At 44.6% G+C, this 23,644-nt stretch overlaps 1 protein-coding gene across 5 annotated transcripts in view; it reads left to right on the top strand.

The window, feature by feature from the left end:
- Window positions 1-23,644, top strand: part of LOC143289820 (carboxyl-terminal PDZ ligand of neuronal nitric oxide synthase protein-like) — a 418,763-nt gene that overhangs the window by 330,259 nt on the left and 64,860 nt on the right. For all 5 annotated transcript variants that reach the window (XM_076598986.1, XM_076598991.1, XM_076598989.1 and 2 more), the window contains one exon: window positions 21,480-21,624. In XM_076598986.1, the coding sequence (XP_076455101.1) occupies window positions 21,480-21,624 (145 nt within the window). The remainder of the gene's footprint in view (window positions 1-21,479; window positions 21,625-23,644) is intronic.

Genomic DNA, 23,644 nt, shown 5'->3' with positions numbered 1-23,644 from the left:
TGGAAGCGGGATTAGGACAAAAACAACAAAAAAATTATCAATAATTAAATATTGTATGCACTACTTCTGTAGATTATTATTTGAAAAGAGGAGCGCTGGCTTTGGCGATCCTGTTGTTGACCTTAGCGTCTATGTTCACACACACACGCGCGCGCGCACGCACACACACACACACACAGACACGTGCGCGTCCTTCACGTGCCATGCCTGCCAATTCCATGCCCACTCACCTCATACTCATTTTCAGACAGCATCAAAGAAGTTAACAGTGACCGAGTTGACATGCAATTCTAGGGAGCATGTCTATGTTCCCCCAGGTCTAAGATCCCCCAGGTCTATGTTCCCCCACCGCTGACCATTATTGACAATTCAGAAGTTCGCAGACCGCATTTTGTTGTCACATCTGTGCATAATATCTTTGAAGGTGTTTGGCCGCTGCATGACCACTACTGACCACTATCAGAGTTCAGCTTGCATCACTTTGAATGCAGTAATGGAACGTTTTAGCAGGATTCCACCATACTGTTGACCATTCCTGACCATGACTTACCACTGCTGATCACAGACAACCACTACCCAGTGACCAGCACTTACTACTACAGACCACTGACTACTGCTGCCCACTGGCCTCTGCCCACTGCTGCCCACAACTGAGCTCTGACTACTCCTGATCACTTACCACCGCTAACCATAACTGACCACAACTGACCACTGCTGGCCACCATATACTGACCACTGACCATTATTGACCACTGATGACAACTGCTGATCACTGCTGAACACTGACCAATGCTGACCACCACTGACCCCTACTGACAGCTGACCACCACTTACCACTAGCAGTGCTGATCGCTTAAACGCTTACCGCTGACCGACCACTGACTACTATATACTGATCACTTATGACCATTGACCTCTGACCACTACTGACCACTGACAACTTCTGACAACTGACCACAGCTGCCCAGCACTGACCACTGCTGACCACCACCGACCACTGACTTCTGTAAACCATTGACATCACTGTCCACCAATAACCACCGTTGCCCATCACTGACAACTGACCGCTGACTGCCACTGACTACTGCTGACCACAATCACAGTGCACCATTGACCACCACTTACCACCACTGAGAACCACTGGCCACTATATACGGACCACTACTGACCACCATTGACCACCAGTAACCGCGGAGAACTACTGACCACCGCTTACCACCACTGACCACTACAGATCACTGACCACTGTTGACGACCACTGACCACTACATACTACTGACTACCGGTGAGCATGACTGACCACTACTAACCACTACTGACTGCCACAGACCACCACTGTCCACCACTGACTGATGACCACCGCCGACCATTATGGACCACTGAGCACCGCTGGCCACTACTGACTGCTGACCACTGACTGCTGCTGACCACCGCTGACAAGCACCCTGAAGTATATATGTGATTACACAAACATATGGCGAACATAGTCTTCGGGGGATACAGACCTGAGGGAACATGGACGTACCAAAAACGTTTTTTGGGGAACATCGACCTGGGGGAGTATAGACTGGGAGAACAAAGACCGGGGGGAACAAAGACCAAGAAAACGTAAATTTAGGGGAACATAGACCCGTGGGAACATAGACCTGGGGGAATACAGTCTTGTAAGAACTTCTAGCTGGCTGAAGGAAAATTTTGGGGAACATAAACCTGGGGGAACATAAAGCTGACCCCCCAAATTATCTGCAAAATAAACCGCTAAACCATCATTTCATGGAGCGTGAATAAGAGGTTTATATACACAATAAAGGGAGTGTGCGTGCGCGCGCGCGCGCGCGTTTGTGTGTGTGTGTTCTTTACCTTTCTTCAATACGCTCTCTTTCTTCTTGTTTCTCTTCTCAGTTTCTTCTTTCTTCCATGCTCATTATCTAAACCATTATAGTTTAAAGTTTTATTTAACCTTTCACTCCAATTGCTTATGGAGGACTGCTATCAAATGATACTTTACGTCCAAAAGAAGACATTCAAATACTCAACACTATAACTTAATAAGAAAACACAAATATGTTTCAAATAACAATTAGCATTTGAATGTGCAAATTTGGCAAACGTACTTATAACTAACAAATTACATCTGCTTCCTATGAACAACAAGCAAACAAACAAAAAAATGAAAAAATGAAAACCGACTTCGTAGACAAATATTTTTCATGCACATGCTTGTTTCGAGGTCATTCTACTTTGTGCATTCCATTATAAAATAGCCGTAAAATCCCAGTTATTGTCACTTCCAGGTCCTTTATTTTTGTCGATAGATGATTAATTTTTGTGTTCACAAAATTTTGACAACAGGAAACAGTTTCAACTCGGCCTCAGTCACATAACCTGTCTCCACACAACATTTCTCTGGTACCAGCCGTAACAGCCGTATTACAAACCTTGCATAAACGCAAGCAACTCTCGTGGTGTGCCACTACGTCTCCCTCTTTCTATTTCCAACTCAAGATTACTAATCATAATTCATCAAAAGCAATCACTGTACATCAGAGCGACGGAACGTCTCTAGGAGCGAACTTCATGTTCAAAAATAATATCAATTAAACAGGTGTTACATATCGAAAATCTGAATTGCAAATAAGACAACAGTTTTATCCAAGCAACAAGTTCATTGATTACTTTCCAGTTTTGAATAAAATCCCATTGGTAATAAATATTGTGTGAAATATATTCCTCGCAGTTTACATATCCTTCATTCTAATGTTGTTAATATTGGCACTATTCAAATATCAATGTTTTTCAGAAAAAAGAGAGGGGATAAGAAATGGCCCAGAGGATATAAACTGGCCTAGGCCAAACTATACCCCGGGTATGATGTAGCCCAGGTCAGTTCTTCGGGGGTAAACTCTGGCCTAGGCCAGTTCTTACGGGCGTAAACTCTGGCCAGGGTAAGATTTGGCCTGTTTCACCAGTGTCATAAGGAATATTGGGGATTGGGGGGGAGCGAGGAATAGTACATAAAAAGGCAACAAATGTAAATCGGAAATAAAAACAAACACGGATACAGAAGAATTTTGGACTAAATATAATAATAATGATATTAATAATAATAACTGGACATTTTTCAGCGTTTTCCTCATTGCACAAAGCGCTTCGCAGTCCACACACACGCACACTCAGTCCTCAACTCACAATCATGCACAACAAACATGTATATGTGCATACAAACTCGTAGTATAATACATACATATACATACATACATACATACATACATACATTAGACGCACACTCAATACAGCGTTACAAATATACTTACACAATCAACTGACTACTTTATGAATGAGAGGGTCTAGAGGAAATGCTGCTGGAAGAGGAAAGTCTTGAGGTTAGATCTAAAGGAAGACAGTAAGGGGGGGTGTCGGACGTGGTGAGGCGAAGAGTTCCATATTTGAACAGCAGATGATGAAAAGGCTCGACCACCGTGCTTTTGTCTTTTTGTATTTTGGGACGCGGAAGGTTCTATCATCGGCAGCACAGCGAAGAGAACGGGAGGGTACATAGATTTCAAAGATTTGACATGGTGGCAGAGACAGGTGGCTTTGTATTTGATTCTTTGCTATATTGGTAACCAGTGCAACTCTTTTAGAAGGTGTGCGCTGTGTGAGGATCTTTTGTTTTATAAATCAGTTTGTCGGCGGAGTTTTGTACCTGCTGTAGTGGTCTGAGGAGTGTTTGAGGACAAGAGAGTTGCAATAGTCTAATCTAGATGGTATGCATGAACTGACTAGTGTTCTGGTTGTGTCAAGTGAGAGGAAATGGCGAATGGAGCTGCTTCTTCTGAGTTCAAAGTCGTTCGTTTGACAGGTTTTGCTGATGTGATACTGCATGGAAAGATCTTTATTGAAGAAAAAGACAAGGTCACGGACATGATCAGAGAATGAGGTAGAAGAGTTTCCGAGGATCGACAGTGGAAGGCAGGGAAGTGGCATCTACTGATGGAGGAAGGAGTCTGAGGGCTTCAGTCTTATCGTTTAGTTCAGTTTGTTTTCTGTCATCAGGTTTTTCACTTCTGTGACACAGTCAGATGTTCATAATTTGGAGGGGAATGAGACTATTTAAGTTTAGTGTCATCAGTATAAATTGATGGAAGGAATAAGTGTCAATGGAAGGTGTGGGTGGAGTGGTGTTGAGTTTGAAAAGCATTGGGGTCCAGCACAGAGCCTTGGGGACCGCCGAAATTAAGAGTGGATTCGGAAGATCTAATTCCGTTTACAGAGCTTTCTCTCAGAGATGAGATCGAAACTAGTTCAGGGCAGTGCTTGTAATACGTGTGCAAAAAAAGGCATTCAAAACTGTGTCCAGTAAAGCAAATAGTCACAGTCAGCAGATTTATATAATTCTGAACGCTCTGCTTGTGATATGGACAGCTTTCACAATGGAGAAGGATCTCTCTTGTCTGATGATTGGTTTGAACACGAAGGTGATTGACAACGACAGTGATGAAACTGACAGCCCATTTGATGGTAGTTCAGTCCGTCCATCCAATCGGGCAGCGTTTTTGAACAAGTGGCTATGACTGCAGCGTTGGAAGAATGGGAGGAGAGGGAGAGGAGTGATAAAAGACGATAGGTTCAATGCCAGCCAGAGGTCATAAAGTGTGCGTAGCTCTTGGTAACCAGTGTTCTCACATTTCACTACAGACTGTAGGAAATCAACAACCACCAATGCTCCACGATTTTCACGAAACGCAGGGTTGATCCACTGGACGTGACTTTTTTGAAGAGGTGGCAAGCCAACTGCAGAGCACAGCAGGCAAGTCAGTCGGCCCACGTGCAACTTGAAAGAAGTGAACGTCATCAAAGAACGTTACCCTCTCACTTGCGAACGCTCTCAACTGTCAAAAAGCTTGCCAGCTCAGTTTCTGAGACCGTGATTGACCATTTACGTTGGTAAAACCAACTTTGTCATTGTTGGGACAGTGGTTCACTTACATGTCTGTACGAGCTGTGATTTGTTTTTATAAACTTATTGCCTGTTTTAATTTCTTCTACAGGTATAATCTGACAAAAGGCATGCTTTTTCTAGCTGTGTTTTGTTTCTTTTCTTTATGGATGTCATTATGTAGATGTGGAAATAGACTTTTTGGTTGCACAAAAAAATTATTATATTGTCTTTACATGCCTGAACAGATCTCCATTCAACCAAATTGGGGGGAAAAAAGCCCAGAAGCAGAATCTACACTCATTTTCTTTCTGCATCGCCCATTGCCCTTTTGTGCTCGAATTTTTTGTGACTTATTACCCCCGAATCCTCAAAATGCCAGCACTTTAATTTTTTTATACAAAATTCTCTGGCACCCAGCTGGTTACATTCAGTAGGAAAGACACCAGAAATCTGAGATTCATTCATGATACGGGTAATGGCAGGCAGAAGAGGGTCTAAGTGTTGGAACAGAAACTTCGTGGGCATTGGATCTAGTTCACATAGTTTTGGAGCAGTATGTAAAACACTTTCTCATTAGGTCTTCAGTAACAAGATCAAACTAAGAGAGAGGGGTACCAGAGAAAGGTTGTGTGGAGACACGTTATGTGACTGAGGCTGAGTTGAAACTGTTTCTTGTTGTCAAAATTTTGTGAACACAAAAATTAATCATCTATCGACAAAAATAAAGGACCTGGAAGTGATAGTAACTGGGATTAAAGCAGCTATCGGTTTCCTGACAAAAGATAGTCTCTTCAATCCCAGTTAGGAGATATAAAATCAGAACTGAAGAGTATGAGAGCAAGATCGCTAGCCCTTGCTGAAACACACGTGTCATCGAAAACGACCCAGCCATGGACCGCAAGCAGTACACAGCTAAAGTTACCACGACATCGAATTCTTTGTCCAGTGGCTTTCCAAACCTAGTTCAGCCAGGCTTGGGCTACATACAGAGAAGAAAAGAAAATTCTGAATCACCCTCAAAGGACCATGGTTCCAACATGTGCTACCCCTGCCTCCACTGTGTCGTGTCACTGCTGTCCAGCCTGATCATCCAGGTAGAATTCCCGTGGAACCCCGTGACGCCCGAACACGTCCCTCCGACCTGAAGGAACCTCCTCTACAGTCTGACCATTCTAAAAACGAGGACATCGCTACCACGTACTCCATTCCCGTGACGAACCACTATCTGGATCAGCTGAAAAAAGGAGCATGACAAGTCTTCTGCTGCTGATTCTGATAACATTTACCAAAAACGCTCTCCGTTTGAAACATTAAATTATGTTTCAGTAAACGAGCGTGATTCCATCCTAAAACATTTGGATCCGAAGAAACTGACTCTGCGTTCCTACAACATGCAGAAACTTGTTTTCCAAGAATGTGTACCCTAGACCTTGAACGCTAGCTGTCTCAGCAAGAACGCCACAACAAATTCAAAAGCTCTGATCATTCACGTGGGTGTGAATGACTGTCCCTCTGGACGTGTGCCTGTTGAACGGTGGGAGGGAGTTAAGCTGTGTGGTCAGGTTTTTCCACATGCAAAAAATACATTCAGTTCATTAATACCAGCTAAGGGAAGACACAATTTAAATGATAATATTATTCCTACTGACCGAAATTTCTCGACAGCATGCAGTTCAACTGTTATTTCCTTTATAGACAACACTGATGTTTTGCTATATCTGGTGCTCCCAAACTAATAATGTATCAGAACAATACTCGCCCAAGCTTTTAGGGGGCTGTTCAGCTTTCTGCAGATGTAAAGAGAACTATAATTACTGGTTGGTTGACTCCTCGTACTCCAGACTTCCAATAGAAAGTGACTTATCAGATGGTTTGCAACATGGTGCTTTTGTTTCACGAGGATATAAATCTGGGTCGAGAATATACGACTTAATACAACCGTGCATGCGAGTTATCGTGTCACAGATCACGACGGGCAAACGTTCGGTACAGACTGGGTCTTAGTAATGCACAGGCAGTTTCTGGTGTCCCCACTACTCGGTATGATACACCGGGCTTTGCTCCTCGTGCCGCCAATATTCATCGTCCAGATCATATGAATCCGTATGACCCCCACGCCCCCTTTGACACCGCTGTGGGCTGGCAGCAGGCTTCGCGTGTAGCTCCTGCTCCTGCACAATGGTGACAGCTGTGCACGTGCTGCTGCTTTCCATCTCCCTCAGCGTCAGTAGCTCTGGTCACGGTCCTGGTGATGGACCCGTCTCTCCTTCTGTACAACCCATGGAGCATTACCCCCCTTTGAGCCATCACCACGCTCAGCCCTCTGGCGTATGCCCCACTTACCCTCCTGTGAACAGAACAACCTACCCCAACATAGAGAGGCAGTCCAGTTCCAGCACTTTGTTAGCGAACACTCAGTGGCCCCAAATGTTCCCCCAGATCCCAACACATTGCTCAGTACACAGCCCTTCCAAGGTGACATGAATCATTTCTTTACTTAATATAATGACATCCCACATGCTAAGCCGTCGCACTTTTAGATAAGATCCTGTTTTGAAACAAGATGTAACATGATTATAGTAAATCATTTAGCGTTGTGTATACTCAGTAACTTCATGATACATTGACGAGCGCGCGTGTGTATGTATGTGTGCGCGCGCACGTGTCTGAGCACATGCGAATGTTTGCACGTGTAAAAGAGAAAGCTTGTGTGCTGCATGTTGCCGTGCACAAAGACATAGATGACATATTGTACATCAGATCAGAAGGCCAATTGTATTTGGTTGAACTTTTGATTAGAGTTTATATTCGACTTCCATACCGGCAGTATATTGTTTACCCAATTACTGTGTTTACGTATATATAGTTGCTTTATTTGTATATATTTTCGTATTTCTTCAGTACGGATTGTTACAGTCCTGTTGCATGTTTGCTTTCACTTTGATGGTGTTTCATCACACTGATTTGTGATTTTGATTGTCAGGTTTATATATTTGATAATCAAGTTCGGTTGTTGTTGTTGTTGTTTTTTATTAGTATCTGATTATTTTCAATTTTTACCGAGAGTGTTTTTCAGTCGCTTGCCGACTGACCTCTTTGGTCTGTTACGTGGCTTTTGGGGGGAGGGGATGGGTGGCGGGGGTGGCGTTGGAGGGGGGGGGACGATTTCTCACAATGTGTGAGAAATCGTGGGATATTCCCCTTATTTTTATCAAAAATATTTCATTTATCATTGGAGTTGGTTTCTTGTCGTTTCCCAGTGCAAATCTGAGAGAAAAATGAGAGAGAGAGAAAAGAGAAAAAAGGGGGGCAACGACAACGACGATAATGATAATAACAATGGCGTTAGCGTAGACATCAATAGTAATGACACTGAAACACAACTAATTATTGCATTTCACGTAAAATGGGTTACTGCAATGCATCGACCTCAAATTCAGCATCGGAATAAATAACAAATAACGAATTCAGGCAATGTGTATAAACCACCACAGAGCTCCAGCCCCTTAAAGACCACAGAGACGCCAAACTCCTGACCCAGGCTGCCAAGTTCAAGAGGTTGCAAGGCCACCCCATGAAGGACAGACTGTCCCAGCCAACAAAAGGACGGATGAAGAGAGAGGGAGCTTCATACACCAGAGCAGGATCCTAGAACGGCAACATCAGGATGTCCTTGACCATGCCCCCAAAGTGATACCCCGGTGTCTTGCCGTCCCTGCCTGGAGCGAAGGAACCCCTCCCCTCATCCAGTGCAGCATCCCTGGTGTTGGCCCTGAATATTCCCTAAGCGGCCCTGAAAGAAAGTCCCTCGCCCTTGAACACATCCACACCCAGTTCCCCAAAGAGTTCTGGACTCATGTCAACACTGACGGCTCTGCGACAGATGCCATTCGGAACGGCGAGGCAGGAGTCTATGTTCAGTATCCAGGAGGCAGAGAAGAAAAGATCTGCCTCGCTACCAGCCTGTACTCCACCAATTACAGAGCCGAAGCAGAAGCCTTAAAAATAGCAGCAGCCCACATCGAGGTCAGCCCCTACGCCAGCCACAACGTTGTCTTCCTGACTGACGCCCGCCAATCCAGAACTCAACGATCTCTACCCTACAGTGAATTCCCTCCCACTGCAACGTGCTTGGCAACGAGACTGCTGACTCCCTGGCAAAGGAAGGCACTACGAAAGAGCAGATGGACAGGTCTACCAACTACTCTGAATCCAGGACCATCTTTAAGGCCAAGCTGCAGAACAAGCAGAAGCAGCAGCATCCATGCCACAACAGAGCAGACCCGTACTACCTGCTGACTCGTCGAGAGCAGGTAGCCATTTTCAGGCCAGGACAGGCCACAACCGCCTGAAACACCACCTATACACGAAACTCCGTATCGGCGACACAGAGCAGTGTCCCTGCAGAACAGGCAGCCAGACAACAGAACATCTGCTGCAGTCCTGGCCGCTCCACCAAGCGATCCGAGAGAAAACCTGGCCCGACCCAATCCCAGCGGCCCGGAAGCTCTACGGAGAACTGGAGGACCAGCGACGTACTGCCGCCTTCGTCGAGGAAACGGGGGAATCCATCTGATAAATGACGAACGAAACAACCCACTCACTCACTCACCCACTGACATACACATACAGTAACACTTTTTCTTCACCGTCTATTGTTGATGTCTTCGCTAACGCCGATGTTATTATCATGATCGTCGTTATCGTTTTCCCTATTTCTTACTTCTTTTTATCTCCCATTTTTCTCTTAGATTTGCATGGGGAAAAGACAGGAATCCAACTCCGATGATAAAAGAAATATTTTTGATAAAAATAAGGGGGACTTCCCACGATTTCTCACACATTGTGACATACAACCCCTCTGAACATGTAGACTGGTTCGATAGATTTAATGCAATGATGGAAGATGTTTCTCTTCACGCAGATGAAATAATCATTTTTGGTAAATTCCACATACATCTGTTGAAACCCAACAAACGATGGACTCAAATATATGACAGTTTTGGCCTTACTCAGCTCATTGAAACAGCAACCCGAATTACCCCCACCTCTGAAACTATAATTGACCACATTTATGTCAGCACAAAATAAAATATTGAAGTATGCTCACCTCAGAATGTAGTGATCATTTTACTTGTCTGTCTTATCTGGTTCAGAGAGGGCACCAAAATCCTGTAGCTTGGACATAAAATTGTAACTGACAGATTTTTTGCTAACTTTGATGAAGAATTATTTCTTTTCGATTCACCATTGTCATCTCCGTCATACGTGTACCGGATCAATGACCCTGATGAAGCATTTCAACCATTCACATATATTTATAACAGAACACCCTTCATTGATAACTAAAAGAATGAATCACAATCCTAAGCCCCCATGGGTTACAGAGGAAATTCAGGAAGCTTTTCGTATAAAAGACAATCTCCTGCAAGCGAAATGGTTACGGCTTGGTGCTGCGTGACCGAATTTATATTTGATTGAACTCACGCGTGCGTGTCTGTGTTTATAGTGACCATGCAGACTATTTTGAGATGTGTTCACAAGTATTTCTTGTTCTTTATCACCCCCTTGTATGAAGGGCGTTGTAACGCTGAATGGACATTGAAAACTTTGCCATTGGCACTCTCTCTCTCTCTCTCTCTCCACACACACACACACACACACTTTTTAATATGTATGTGTATTCCATTCCCTGATGCATTCGTGTGTGTGTGTGTGCGTGCGTGTCTTTGTGCGCACATGCGCGAGTATGTATGTGTGTGTGTGTGTGTGCTTCATGAGATCAAATCAGTAAGGGAAGAACGGATGAGATGGACATCAAGTTGCGGAGATAATACCAGAGAGAAAATCTGCCGCACTCCGACGCCATTTGTATGTGGACGGAGAAAGGATTGCTCCTAAAGCTACGATAGTGCCCGCATTTCTCTGGGTTCGTCACTCCGTATTCATCGTGTGAGCAAGCTGAAGAAAGAGCATTCCGGTGTGGGCTTCATGTCCTGTACCTGTCACCTGTTTGAAGAAGCGAAAGTTAGAAATGTACTTTTCAACTTTCTTGTAATATTCGTTTCGGTGCGAATATGAATCAAGTGTCCACATCAAAACCCAAAAAAAAGAAACAAACCTCTTGAATTTCTCTGAGTTAAAGTATTAACTCACGGATTTGGAGAGGCATGTGCCATGGAAAGTTTTGTGCATAGGTATAAACCGATAATGCCCCAATGAACGATGGTACATTATCTTTGAAGTGGTCATCCATTGCCGTCGCTTGAACGGTTCTTGTTTTGTATTAAAACTGTATGTATGTAGTCATGTTTGTATGTAAGTATGTATGATAACAAAGGCCATCAGGACAGCTGAAGAGGCAACTGCTGTCCCGACTTGATATCTGGACTAGAATTTGATCATGGATAAGAGTGTCTTGCCCAAGTTACAGCCCCGTTTAGGACAGTCAGTGTTGGGATGGTTCCCAAAAGACATCATTCTGGTCTGGTCCCCATAGTTGCAGCACTTAGAGCCAGTGCAATCTTGCCTCCTAGTTTGAGAGTCATAGTCCTTCACAATTGACTGAGCTGTAAACGACTTCCTCCTAACGCAGTGGAGAAGCCATTGACCATACAGCTCTCACTTTGCTGTTGGCCCACCTGTAAGCTAATGTCAATCTCTGATATAAGCCGAGCCTTGAGCCGGTTTCAGTTTCAGTCCTGGCATTCCAGATTCGTCGCCAGTTGGAAATTTTTTGCCAGTGACGATTTATAACGACAATACCCCTGGTTTAATCAGGACAACAATACCCCTGGTTTAATCAGGACAACAATACCCCTGGTTTAATCAGAACAACAGTACCCCTGGTTTAATCAGAACAACAATACCCCTGTTTTAATCAGAACAACAGTACCCCTGGTTTAATCAGAACAACAGTACCCCTGGTTTAATCAGAACAACAGTACCCCTGTTTTAATCAGAACAACAATACCCCTGTTTTAATCAGAACAACAGTACCCCTGGTTTAATCAGGACAACAATACCCCTGTTTTAATCAGAACAACAATACCCCTGTTTTAATCAGAACAACAGTACCCCTGTTTTAATCAGGAATGTGAAGAAAAACGGAAGCACTTTTCCACAGCAAAGAACCGATACCTTGGGAAATAATCTGTTGTTTACCGAAAGTGAAACAAAGGGCTATTAAGTCATATAAAAAAGAAATAAACAAGCAGTTTAGAATTTACAGAACCAAAATTGAAAACAATACCCCAGCTCTCAAAATCTCCTATCCAAAAGCTTACTGGAAAGTCATCAACGGAACAAAGACAAAGAACAACGAAGATAAGGTATCCAACATTTCTTGCGATTTTTTTTTAAAAGAACATTAAAAAAAATGAATTGTACAACAGATTAAGGGATAACAAACACAACAGTTAACCCACATAAGAACAATGAGAGTATCGTACTCGACACAACATGTACAGATGAAGTGAAAAAAGCCATACATAAACAAAGACTAAAAAATCTTGTGGGCAATTACGAGTATGAATGAATTAATGAAAGCCACAAGTGACAAAATGTTATCATTATATGCTAAGACATTTGATTTGGTTCATTTCTGTGGTAAAACTCTGGACGAGTGGGTTAAGTTATTGGTGTTATTGGTGAAACTAAACCCATATATAAGCAAAAAGGAAATGACGATGATCCAAGCAACTTAAGAGGCATTACTTTTCACGAGTCTTCTTGATAGCAGGTGGGTTTTTTTCAAAGCTAACTCAACGATTGGATACGAACAGACCGGATTTCGCGCGGGACATTGAACTATAGACCATATCTTTACCCTTCATTGTATCGTTGATTATTTTCTGTCAAAGAAAAAGAAACTATATTGGCAGTTTATTTATTATGAAAAAACTTTCGACTATGGAAACCGAGCATTCTAGTGGCAAAAACTTCTGAACTCTGGAGCAAATGGTGTAATATTAACAATAATAAAAGATAAGTAAGACAAAGCAGAATCATATGTTGAAATAGGGAACCAATACTGTGAATGTTTTCTATGTTACAAAGGTATCCGTCAAGGTTTTTGTGGTTAACATAATTGGTTTACAGTCGTGTGTAGCTGAGAGAATGAGTGGTGTACCTGGTCTCAAAAATGAAGCTGGAGATCTTGGTTGGGGAGAATACGAACATGGTATAATGCTTAAAATGTTTTTTGTTGCTGTATACAGATGATACTACAGTGTGTGCAGAAAGATTAGATGCGATGTTTCTTTATTGCGAAAACTGGGGTTAAAAGACAAATGTTGCTGAAACAAAAGTTGTCGTTTCTTCTAGCGGTGAAGTACGAAACATTCCAAAATTCTCATACAATGGAAGGAATAATGAAGTTGTTTTCCACTTTCAGAATTTGAGTATTTATTTAAATTACAATAGATTTACTGTTCCACAAAACGACATTGACAGCAAAGCATCAAGGGCTATGTTTCTTCTGTTAAGAAATTGCTAGGAAATTACGTGCCATTAGATATAAAAATCGAACTATTTGATAAAATGATTGTACCAATATTACTATATGGGTGTGAAGTATGGTGCCCTGATATGTCAAATCTAGCATCAAAGTTACAAATACGTTTTTATAAGATTACTTTGAAACTAAACAAATCCACCCCGTGTTGTGTGGTATACGGAGAGGTGGGTCAGTGCTCTTTAGAAATACAAGCAAAAAGTATCATGTTAAAATTTTGGTTTAAACATGTCAGTGATACAAACCAGAACAAACTCTTGCACCATGTATCCTTTTTTACACCGTTACACCAGTAAAAATAAGTATTAATCACCGCTGCTATCCTTCAATAATACTGCTCTGGATAATAATTATTCGTTTGAGTGGTTTGTGGAACAGCAACCTCATCCCTCCATTCCACATGCTTGGTTCAAAAATAAGGTACACCAATGTTTTAAAGACCAATATGTACAAAACTGGTTCTCTGATTTAGATTGGAAAAAGATATATTGTAAATACAAACTGTTTTAGGATTTGTTGTGTAACAGGTAGACAAAAAACGAAACGTTAGCGTTGCAATGCAAGAACGGGAACTAACTCCTGTCCATTCCCATTAGACTAACAGGGTTATCCCAAATCCACAATTATTTCGTATGATTTCCTTAAAATATCTGTTTTTATAAAGAAACTTTGGATACCATTCAAAATTTGTAAGCTCTTCCGCGTTCTCATTAAGATATAGTAAGTAAGTCTGGTTTATCAGAAAAGCAATATTTCGTGATCGCTGGGGTGGATCTTTCCTAAATTTATCCAGTCATTCGATCTAAATCCCCTTCGCTGTTCCAAATCTTATGATCTAGTGTAAAACAAAATATACTCTCAAAATCTACATTAACTAAGCTTTCTAGTCGTATACGTTTACCTCTTGTCATGGTAGTATTAGCCGAATAATAGTCGAATATCCTAAACTACTGACGGATACACGGAAATGGCTTCCTTCCTTCCGCTATTTATCATCTGTAAATAACTATCGATGAAGGAACTTCGCGATTTCGATTTTACTTATACGGTTTTACAACTTTTCATATTAATAATCGCATGCTTTTGACGGTTGCGATCGAAACTGTGTAACTAAATTCTTCATCGTTGTGCTTAAAATAAGGATTAGACGAAGTTTAGATTTGGCTAGGTTGTGACAATTTACGCGGGAAAATGTGTTTCTACAAAAAGTTTAGCGGCCGATTTCTCTCGGATAAACTGCACTTGGTGTATGTTTAATATATCACTGGAAAGGTCGAAACTCAGAGTTTCTAGCGATATTAATGATAAGTTTGGAAGTTGTGAAAAATAAAATACTGCGAACAACACGTTAGCGACTCACCAAATGTTGTCATTTCGGCTAATAGATTTTTAATAGAATGTGAAGGTTAGAAGATTATAGTACTAGGAGACAGCTGGAATCGCACATAATTTATTGATATGATTTGTATGTATAATGATGGTTGAATTTTTAAGACTGGTCTTTTATTAATTTTGTAAATGCTAGAAATTACTGCCATCTTGGCTTACCAAGAGGGGTTTCTAACGTGAAGCCATAACAGACAGTATATAAGTAGCAACGTCACATAAAAAAAAATTCCAATAGGTCGTTAAACTCCAATAGAAGTAATTGTAAAATTGGTAGGCGCCAATAGGTCGTTAAACTCTCCCAAGGGAGAGCACCACCCATTTTTTTCCTGTTTGTTTTTTGTTGTGCAATTTTATTTGTTTTCCTATTGCGGTAGATTTTTCTAAAAAATTTTGCCAGGGACAACCCTTTTGTTGCCGTGGGTACTTTTACGTGCGCTAATTCTTTGCTGCACACGGGACATCAGTTAATCGTCTCATCCGAATGACTAGCGTCCAGAAAGCCACTCCAGGACTAGTGGAGGGGGAAAATATCGGCGACTGTGGGATTCGAACCAGTACACTCAGATTCTTTCGCTTCCAAGGCGGACGCGTTACCACCAGGCCAACACTCGCCAGCTTACCACTGCTGGCCACGACTGACCACTAACTGTTTAGACTGTGTTACTTTGTGACGGTCGTGAAGTATACTTATCCACAAAAGAAACACGATTTTTTTCCGGACATGCTCGTATGAACAGAATACGATTTAATAATGACCAAAAACGTAAACCTGGCACTTCCGCAATACAATGAGACTTGTCTTTCCCAGCCAGTGAACCCATCCTTGCCAGACGTCACAGAATGGCCAGACTGCAGTTTGCACGAGACTACCAGCAGTGGACTCAACGGCAGTGGAGAAGCATTCTGTTTACAGATGAAAGTCGCTTTTGTATTGACAATACTGCCTTGTTAAAAATGTTGGCGTTTTTGTTGATGTCGTGGTGCGACAGTGTCAGCGCAGAAGTCCTCTTGTCTGCCTCGTGCTTGAACAGGTCCCAGTTTGCTTTCTTGTAATTCCAGCTTGCCGGGAGCCTGGTGGGATGGGTTTCAAACTCCCTCTGTACTGTGATGATCACTGGCCTGTGGTCGCTGCCTCCAAGCTGGGGCGACACCTCCCTTTGGGCAATGCTATGGATGTCGTCTGTCGCGAAGGCCAGGTCAGGAGTGCTTGTGGTCCTCCATGCTCGTGAGTAGCACGTAGGTGGATCTTCTGTGTTGATGAGGATCGGCTGGTAGCTGATTGCCCAGTTTTCCACATCTGCTCCCTTCTTGTTGAGATCTTGGTAGCCCCAGCTAGGTGAGTGGCTGTTAAAGTCTCCTGTGATGATCCAGCTGTGGGAGTCAACGAGGATGGAGTCGAGCTGTATTTGGTTTGTAGGTGAGTAGACATTGAGGAGGACTTTCACTGACGTGCCTGGCAACACCAACTTGACTCCCAGAAATTCTGTGTCGAGATCAACTTCACCAGAGCTCTGGGTCTCCGCCGCCGGGATGTTGTTCTCTCGGTTTTGTCTGAACAACTCGTAACCTCTTATGAAAAAGCATTCCAGTGGATGATCCGAAGTGCTGCTTGCCCACGTGCTCCAATCTCTTCTCCCCGAAGAGTCTGAGAAGCATCGCGTCCGAGGTCGATAGTTGTGGATGGGCCCCTTTGAGGCTGAGGGCCCGGCACCGTCTCCCCCTGGCCACGGTCCAGGAAGACGACACCACATCGGTCTAGCGTTGTCTGCGTAGCTATGTGTCGTAGAGTGCGTGCAAAGCCGTTTTTCATAGGATCACGCCCGTTAGAGAAGCCACTGTGGCGCCGTCTTCGGTGATCTCCTGTTCTGGTAACGGTTTGCAGTTGGCCGGGTTTTCTCTTAGGAGTTTTTCTTCTCTTGGATGGACTGCCTGCTGAGGCTACCAGACTCCATCTGCCTGGGTTTGAAATCAGAGTTGTCCTTCTCCTAGACTATGTGGGCCCACGGCACCTTATTCCATATCATTTGGTGCAACCCCCAAAGGGAGGGCTCCCCCATCCGCCACCTGGGGGACGCGCCCCTACGCCGTATAGTCCCAGCGCGACGACTGGGATGCGGGGCAGGCAGCTATTCCACGAGGCAAACGCAGGCACTACCGCCCCTTCCCAACACCTGAGCTTGACACCCAGCACAAGACCCTCAGTGAAACCAGGGACACGATGGAGAGCTCCCCCACTGACGAGAATGTAGAGACACACAACAGAGCGAAAGCTGCGTTCATAAAGGAAAAGCTGGAAGCAGCACACAAGAGTTGGTAAGACGACAGCCTCCCTGAACATGGAGACAGACATGTAGGGGCTCTGGAAGCTGACAAAGAAACTGAACGATGACAACCCCAGCAGAGGCAAGACCGTCATCGAGCAGGACAACCAGCTGAAAACAGAAAAGGCCGCAGCCAACACCTTTGCGGAACTGTACCGAGAGGAGAGTACGATCCACATGCCCAGACAGCGCATCAAGCAGGTACGAGAGGAAACCACGAAACTTATGACATCAGACCGACATGGCATAGATGACAGCTGTACAAGCGAACCTTTTACGATGAAGGAGCTGAAGCAAGGCATTCGCAAGCTGAAGCCCAAGAAAGCTCCGGGGCCTGATGGCGTCACTGGCGACATGCTGAAGCACCTGGGACCAGCATCCAGAACAGTGCTGCTTCAGATCTTCTATCACAGCTGGACAGCAGGAGTTGTGCCTTCCATCTGGAAAGAGGCAGAGATCATCCCGATCTCAAAGAAGGGAAAGAACAAGAAGGACCCCCACAGCTACAGACCAATCAGCCCTCCTCGTCCAGGACATCGAAAACTCTTTTCAGGAGAAGAAGAAGACACTGGCCGTGTTTTTGACCTGTCGAGAGCGTTTGGCAAAGTGTGGAAGGAGGGCATCATCCTGAAACTTCTCCAAGCCGGCGTACGTTGCAGGATGTACATGTGGATCCATCACTACCTCTTCGGCAGGACCGCAAGGGTCAAACTAGATGGCTTCCACAGCAGAAAGATCAAGCTGCGTGAGGGTGTCCCCCATGGAGGAGTGCTTTCCCCAACATTGTTTCGGTTGTATATCAGCGACATCACAGACAACATCACGAAGCACGTCTCCAACAGTGTGCATGCAGACGACCTGGCAGTATGGACATCTGCTGAACACACCAGCACGGCCTCCTACCGGCTTCAGGAAGTCGTCAGCAATATCGCCACATGGACAGACGACTGGGGTCTTGAGTTCAACACCACAAAAACCAACGCAACACCCTTCTCTCTCTCCACCGCCAGCGAGCAAGTCAAGCTGAAGCTCCGGGGACAGGTCTTGCCCCAGACGGATACACCAACATTCCTTGGCGTCAGGTTGGACACCCGCCTGACCTGGAGGTCCCAGATTGAGGAGATGGAGAGGAGAGGCATCCGCAAGCTAGCCCTGCTGAAGAAGCTGGCCGGGACGACTTGGGGAGCAGACAGCAGGCTTCTCGCCTGGGTTTATACGGGAGCGGTCAGACCCACCATGGAGTACGCCTCAACCTCGTGGGGCACAGCCTCCAAGACCAACAAGAGCCAGCTCGACAAAAGTCCAAAACATGGGACTATGCCTCATACTTGGAGCCATGAGGTCCACGCTGATCCATGACATGGAGAAAACTGCTAACGTCGAGCCCCTGGAGAGAAGACGCGACCTGAAAGTCCTGATGCAGGGCGAGAAGCTCAGAAGACTGCCCTCACATCACCTACACCACAGACTGGAGCAGCCCACCAAGAACCGTCTCAAACGTCAAAGCCTCAACCACCAGTATAAGGCACTCAGAGCACACAGCACAGCGATGTTCTGGCGGCAAAAGGGGAGTCTTGCGCTGACCTTGCCTTGCCTGACTGGAGGCTCGACCAAGAGATAGAGGCCACCATCAGCCTCAGAGTTCATGGCATCACCACGAAAGACCAGCAACCAGCTACTCTCAAGATCCTGACTCTGGCCATGATAGAGGAGTCCTACCCAGCCAGCTCCTGGACGCATGTATACACCGATGGATCAGCGGAGGAAACCACACACAACGGAGGCAGTGGTGTCTACGTCAGATTTCCCGATGGAGAGCACAGCAGCATCGCACTCCCTGGAGGAAAGCTCTGTTCCCATTTCAGAGCTGAAGTCCTGGCCATCAAAACAGCAGCAGAATTCCTCTCCTCCTGTGGAAAGCCCCTTGGCAGCATCTCCATCGTCACTGACTCCATGTCCACACTCCAGGCCCTTGACTCCCCTGATCCACTGATCCAGTCCCTCAAGGCCTCCCTCGCAACCCTTACCCAAACAGCCCCAACAACCCTCCAGTGGGTGCCTGCCCATGTAGGCCTCCCAGGCAAGGAGCGTGCAGACCACCTTGCTAAGGAAGGAAGCCAGCTCACACAGCCGACCGTTCCTGCCACGTATGAGGAAGCAAAAACTCTCCTCCGCAGCAGATTCCGAAGAGGCTGGGTCACTCTGAACGGAGGCTACCAGGCGCACCAGGATCCCATCAGGACACTGGAGAGGAGACATCAGACCACCATCTATCGCCTTCGCACAGGACACTGCGGCCTCCGAGCACACCTGGAAAGGATTGGAGTGGCAGCCACATCCCTATGTGATTGCGGCCAGGCTGACCAGACCCCATCCCATATTCTCCAAGACTGCCCCCTGTATGAGAAGATGCGGCAGCAGTCCTGACCTGGGGATGCGGACCTCAACACCAAGCTCTGGGGGACGGTTTCCGATCTTCGCCGGACGTCCAAGTTTGTGGCATCCCTCGGACTTCGACCCTGACTGTGAAGCTGTCGAACGTAAAAGAAAGAAAGGAAGAAAGTATTGACAATACTGACGGGCGAATTCAGCTTTATTGGCGAGTGAACGGCATGCTGAAGACTGTGCTTGAAAGAAACCCTTGGATTGGTCCAAGTGTGATGCTGTCGGGTTGCATTGGTCTTGATCCACGTCTGGGACCAGTGTTGTTGTTTTTTCCTGATTATTGGCATCGGAAGAGGAAATGGTGTGAATGCTGAGCGGTTTGTTGAACAGATGCTTCGTCCTCATGTTTTGCCACACTTCCAGCAGTACTAAAATCAGATTCTCCAGCAATACAATGCCCGGGCACACACTGCGAGGCACATACATTCCTGCAGCTGCATGGAATCAGCGCAGTGGTCTGGCCTGCTCTCAGCCCTGATTTAAACCCAACTGAACATTTCTGGGATCTTCAACAACAGGTCAACCAGATCCGCCCAAGGCCGGCAACAGTGGCCTAGTTGCTGCACAGTCTTCAAGTGGCTTGGAACAACATTCCGAGAGCAGCAGTAAACGGTTTTGTGCGCTCGATGCCTGTCGGGGTTCATGTCGTTATTGATGCCAGTGGCGGACACACTCGTTACTGATCTGCCCTGTAGCCAGCTGCCAAGAAACTTTTGTTGGTGACCGCCCCTTCTTTCTGAAAGTCTGCCTGTGTGCCAGAGTGTGGCAGTGAATTTGATTGTCACTGTGATTTAATGACCAAAAAATGGAATGCGTTTAAAACCAACTGAATGAAACGAAAACGAAAAATCGCATTTCTTTTGTGAATGAGTACAATTGGACTTTTTGACAGAACTTGGCCTATTAACTAACCACTACTGGCTACTGCTGACCATTGCTGACCTATTCTGACCATTGCTGACCACAACTGACCACTTCCCAAAACATTTTTTGTTTGTTTATGTGTTGTTTATTTGTGTGCTTGTTTGTTTGTTTTTATGCGGCATTTTATCATGCTTGTAAATAAAAGGCAGACAAAACAAAACAAAGGAACCACCACAGCAACTGAACCAAAAAAGCAAAACAAAAGCTGAAAGGTCGTTAAACTCCACTCATTTAATTGATTGATATGGATACTTATATAGCACTTATCCTCGGTCAGAGACCAAGCTCTAAGCGCTTTACAAACCAAACATGGGGTCATTTGCACAACAGGCTGCCTGCCTGGGTAGAGCTGACTGACGGCTGCCACTGGGTGCTCACCATTCGTTTCCTATGTCATTCAAATCAGATTTCAGGCACGCACACATACACACTTAGACAGACATGTAAAATTTTACGTGTATGACCGATTTGTTTATTTACCCCCCTTGTAGGCAGCCATACCCCTTTTTCATGGGTTTGCATGCTGGGTATGTTCTTGTTTCTATAACCAACCGAAAGCTGACATGGATTACAGGATCTTTAACGTGCGTATTTGATCATCTGCGTGCGTATACACACGAAGGGGTTTCAGGCACTAGCAAGTTTGCATATAATTATGTTGACCAGGGAGATAGGAAAAATCTGCACCCTTTACCCAATAGGCTTCGTCACCGAGATTCGAACCCGGGACCCTCCGATTAAAAATCCAACGCTGTAACCCACAACAAACAAGCACTTTCAATCTGGGCGAAATAAGAAACACGACTGCTTCAGAACTGACGAGAAGCGGTAAGCGACAGTCAGTTGTTTGTATCAGTGCTTGTTGATTGGTGAACGGTTCTTCTTTTCTTTGCCCCTCTTCATTTCCACTCGTGAAAACCAGGACTATTCGTTTTGTGTGCAGAGCCAGGCCATGCGGATCGTGCGGACGATCGGACAAGCGTTTGAGGTTTGCCACAAGCTGGGCTCCTCCACTGGACCCAGCTCTGACCACAAGGACGAGGCCAGTGACCGCTCCTCTGAGGACAACGAACGTCGCGTCACCAAGAGTGAGTTTGGAAATCGTGCGTGTGTGTGTTGGCGACGAAAACAAAATGTAATGCATTACGCTTATTTTCGTTGCGTTCCAGCACACAGGCACATTTGCATATATATATATATCATAAATAATTTTATCTGTTAGACTACTGCTGGTTATCCATGTGACAGTTTCTTTATCTACAAGAAAGAAGGACAATGAATAGGAAATAGAGAAACAACAAGAAGAAGAAAACTGAAACAGAAAATTGTTCAAATAAATACATATTGCTACCCAATCAACATTAATCGATTGACATGGATACTTATAGGTCTGTTGCGCTTATCCCATGTCAGAGACCAAGCTCTCAGCACTTAACAAACTCGGAGTCATTTGCACAACAGGCTCTCTTCCTGGCTAGAGCCGACAGAGAGCAACCTTTAAGCGCTCATCAATCATTTCCTGTGTCATCGCACACACACACACACACAAACAAACAAACAAACAAACAAACACACACACACACTAAGTGCATGCTACACACGGGACACGGTTTATCGTGTTGACAAGAAAACAGCGAAGTATCCGTCCCCCATCGCAGCGTATCCGTCACGTGACCCCGCAAAGTGAAATACCTGGAACACTGTCATTACTCCTGACAGCAAACATGCAGTCATCGTCACTACTGCAACCTCTGCAAACCAGCACACCACAGCACACTTGGCCAGGAAACGAAGCCAGCTAGACTTGAAAAAAGAACCGAAACATGACACGTGGTTCGTACAAGGCAAAGCTATGAGGCAGGTTGACGTTGATGCTTGAAGACTGGAAAGACGGGGGAGGAGTTCGGGACGGAGGGTTGCTTTGGAGGGCGTTGAGTGAAGGAACATCATAGTGGAGAATGTGAAATGGATGTCATGAATGTCAAACCAAAACTGGATCACCATCACATCGTTACCATCCTCATCTTTGTCCACCAGTGCAGTGAGGGAAAATTGTATTCATGTCCCGATGATATGAAACCTCGGTCTCTGTTTCCCTTCCACTTGAATGCCGAGTGGTCTGTTCATGTCAAGTCTTCAGATGATGTCTTCATGATTTCCAGTTCAGTAGGCACGCTCACTCAGAACGACTCATATTAGCGACTGCACTATCGCCATTGAAGAGCAATTATGAATTCTACCTTGTTTTGCAGTTAGATGTTTCCTTGTTCCTGTAAAACTGTGGACAGAGTATATTAAAATAACTTCTCTACACTTTCGCTTGCGACAACAAACTTAAAATAGTTACTACCGATGAATCTAAAAGGAACCAGGATTGAAAAAAGGCAAACTTCCTCAATTTTGTATGAAATGGGAACGGGTTGTTCAACAAAATGTTGACTTAAGAAAAGAAAATATTTTGTGAATATGCACAGAAAAAAACATGATGGTTTAAAGTAAAGATGATAAAATGATTTTCTGCTTCGAGCATTTTCTTTCAATTATGGGGTCAAAAGAAAGGAAAGTGTAGTACAGTTCATTGTCTTTTGGGATTGTGAACAAAGCAATTTTTGGGACGCAAACTGAAAGACTAAACCCACTGTTACAATACAAATTTATTTAATTGTATGGCAACAGGCAGTATGTTTTTATGCTACCTGTATAATTCTTGGCTCCCCTTCTTGCTGTATGTGACGGTATCCAATGAAAATCAACATGTTAGGCCGTTAGGATGGCCACCAACTCTGGTGTAAAAATGGACTTCCTTTTCTTAAATGATAAGATTTTTCGGATTTTAGGCGAGGAATCACAAAACCAGACCCAGCACTGCCATCATCGAGAACTGAGCCGTCAGTGTAAACTTCTGAATGATTATCATTTTTTTTCTTTTAATTCAGTTGTGAGAGATGTTGCTATTACATGTGAGCATTCTTCTTTTGTTGTACCAAATGCGCATATGTTGACTTTTGGCCTTGTTAACTCCCAGGAAGGACAGGTGTGTGTGTGGAGGGGGATGGGGGAGGGTTAAACGTAAACGTTGGCATTTCTAGGCAACTACATGTAGCATAG

Source organism: Babylonia areolata, chromosome 14 (genome assembly GCF_041734735.1).
Source record: "Babylonia areolata isolate BAREFJ2019XMU chromosome 14, ASM4173473v1, whole genome shotgun sequence".
Taxonomy (NCBI): domain Eukaryota; kingdom Metazoa; phylum Mollusca; class Gastropoda; order Neogastropoda; family Buccinidae; genus Babylonia; species Babylonia areolata.
Note: the sequence above shows the minus strand (reverse complement) of the source record. Positions and strands in the feature narration are given on the sequence as shown.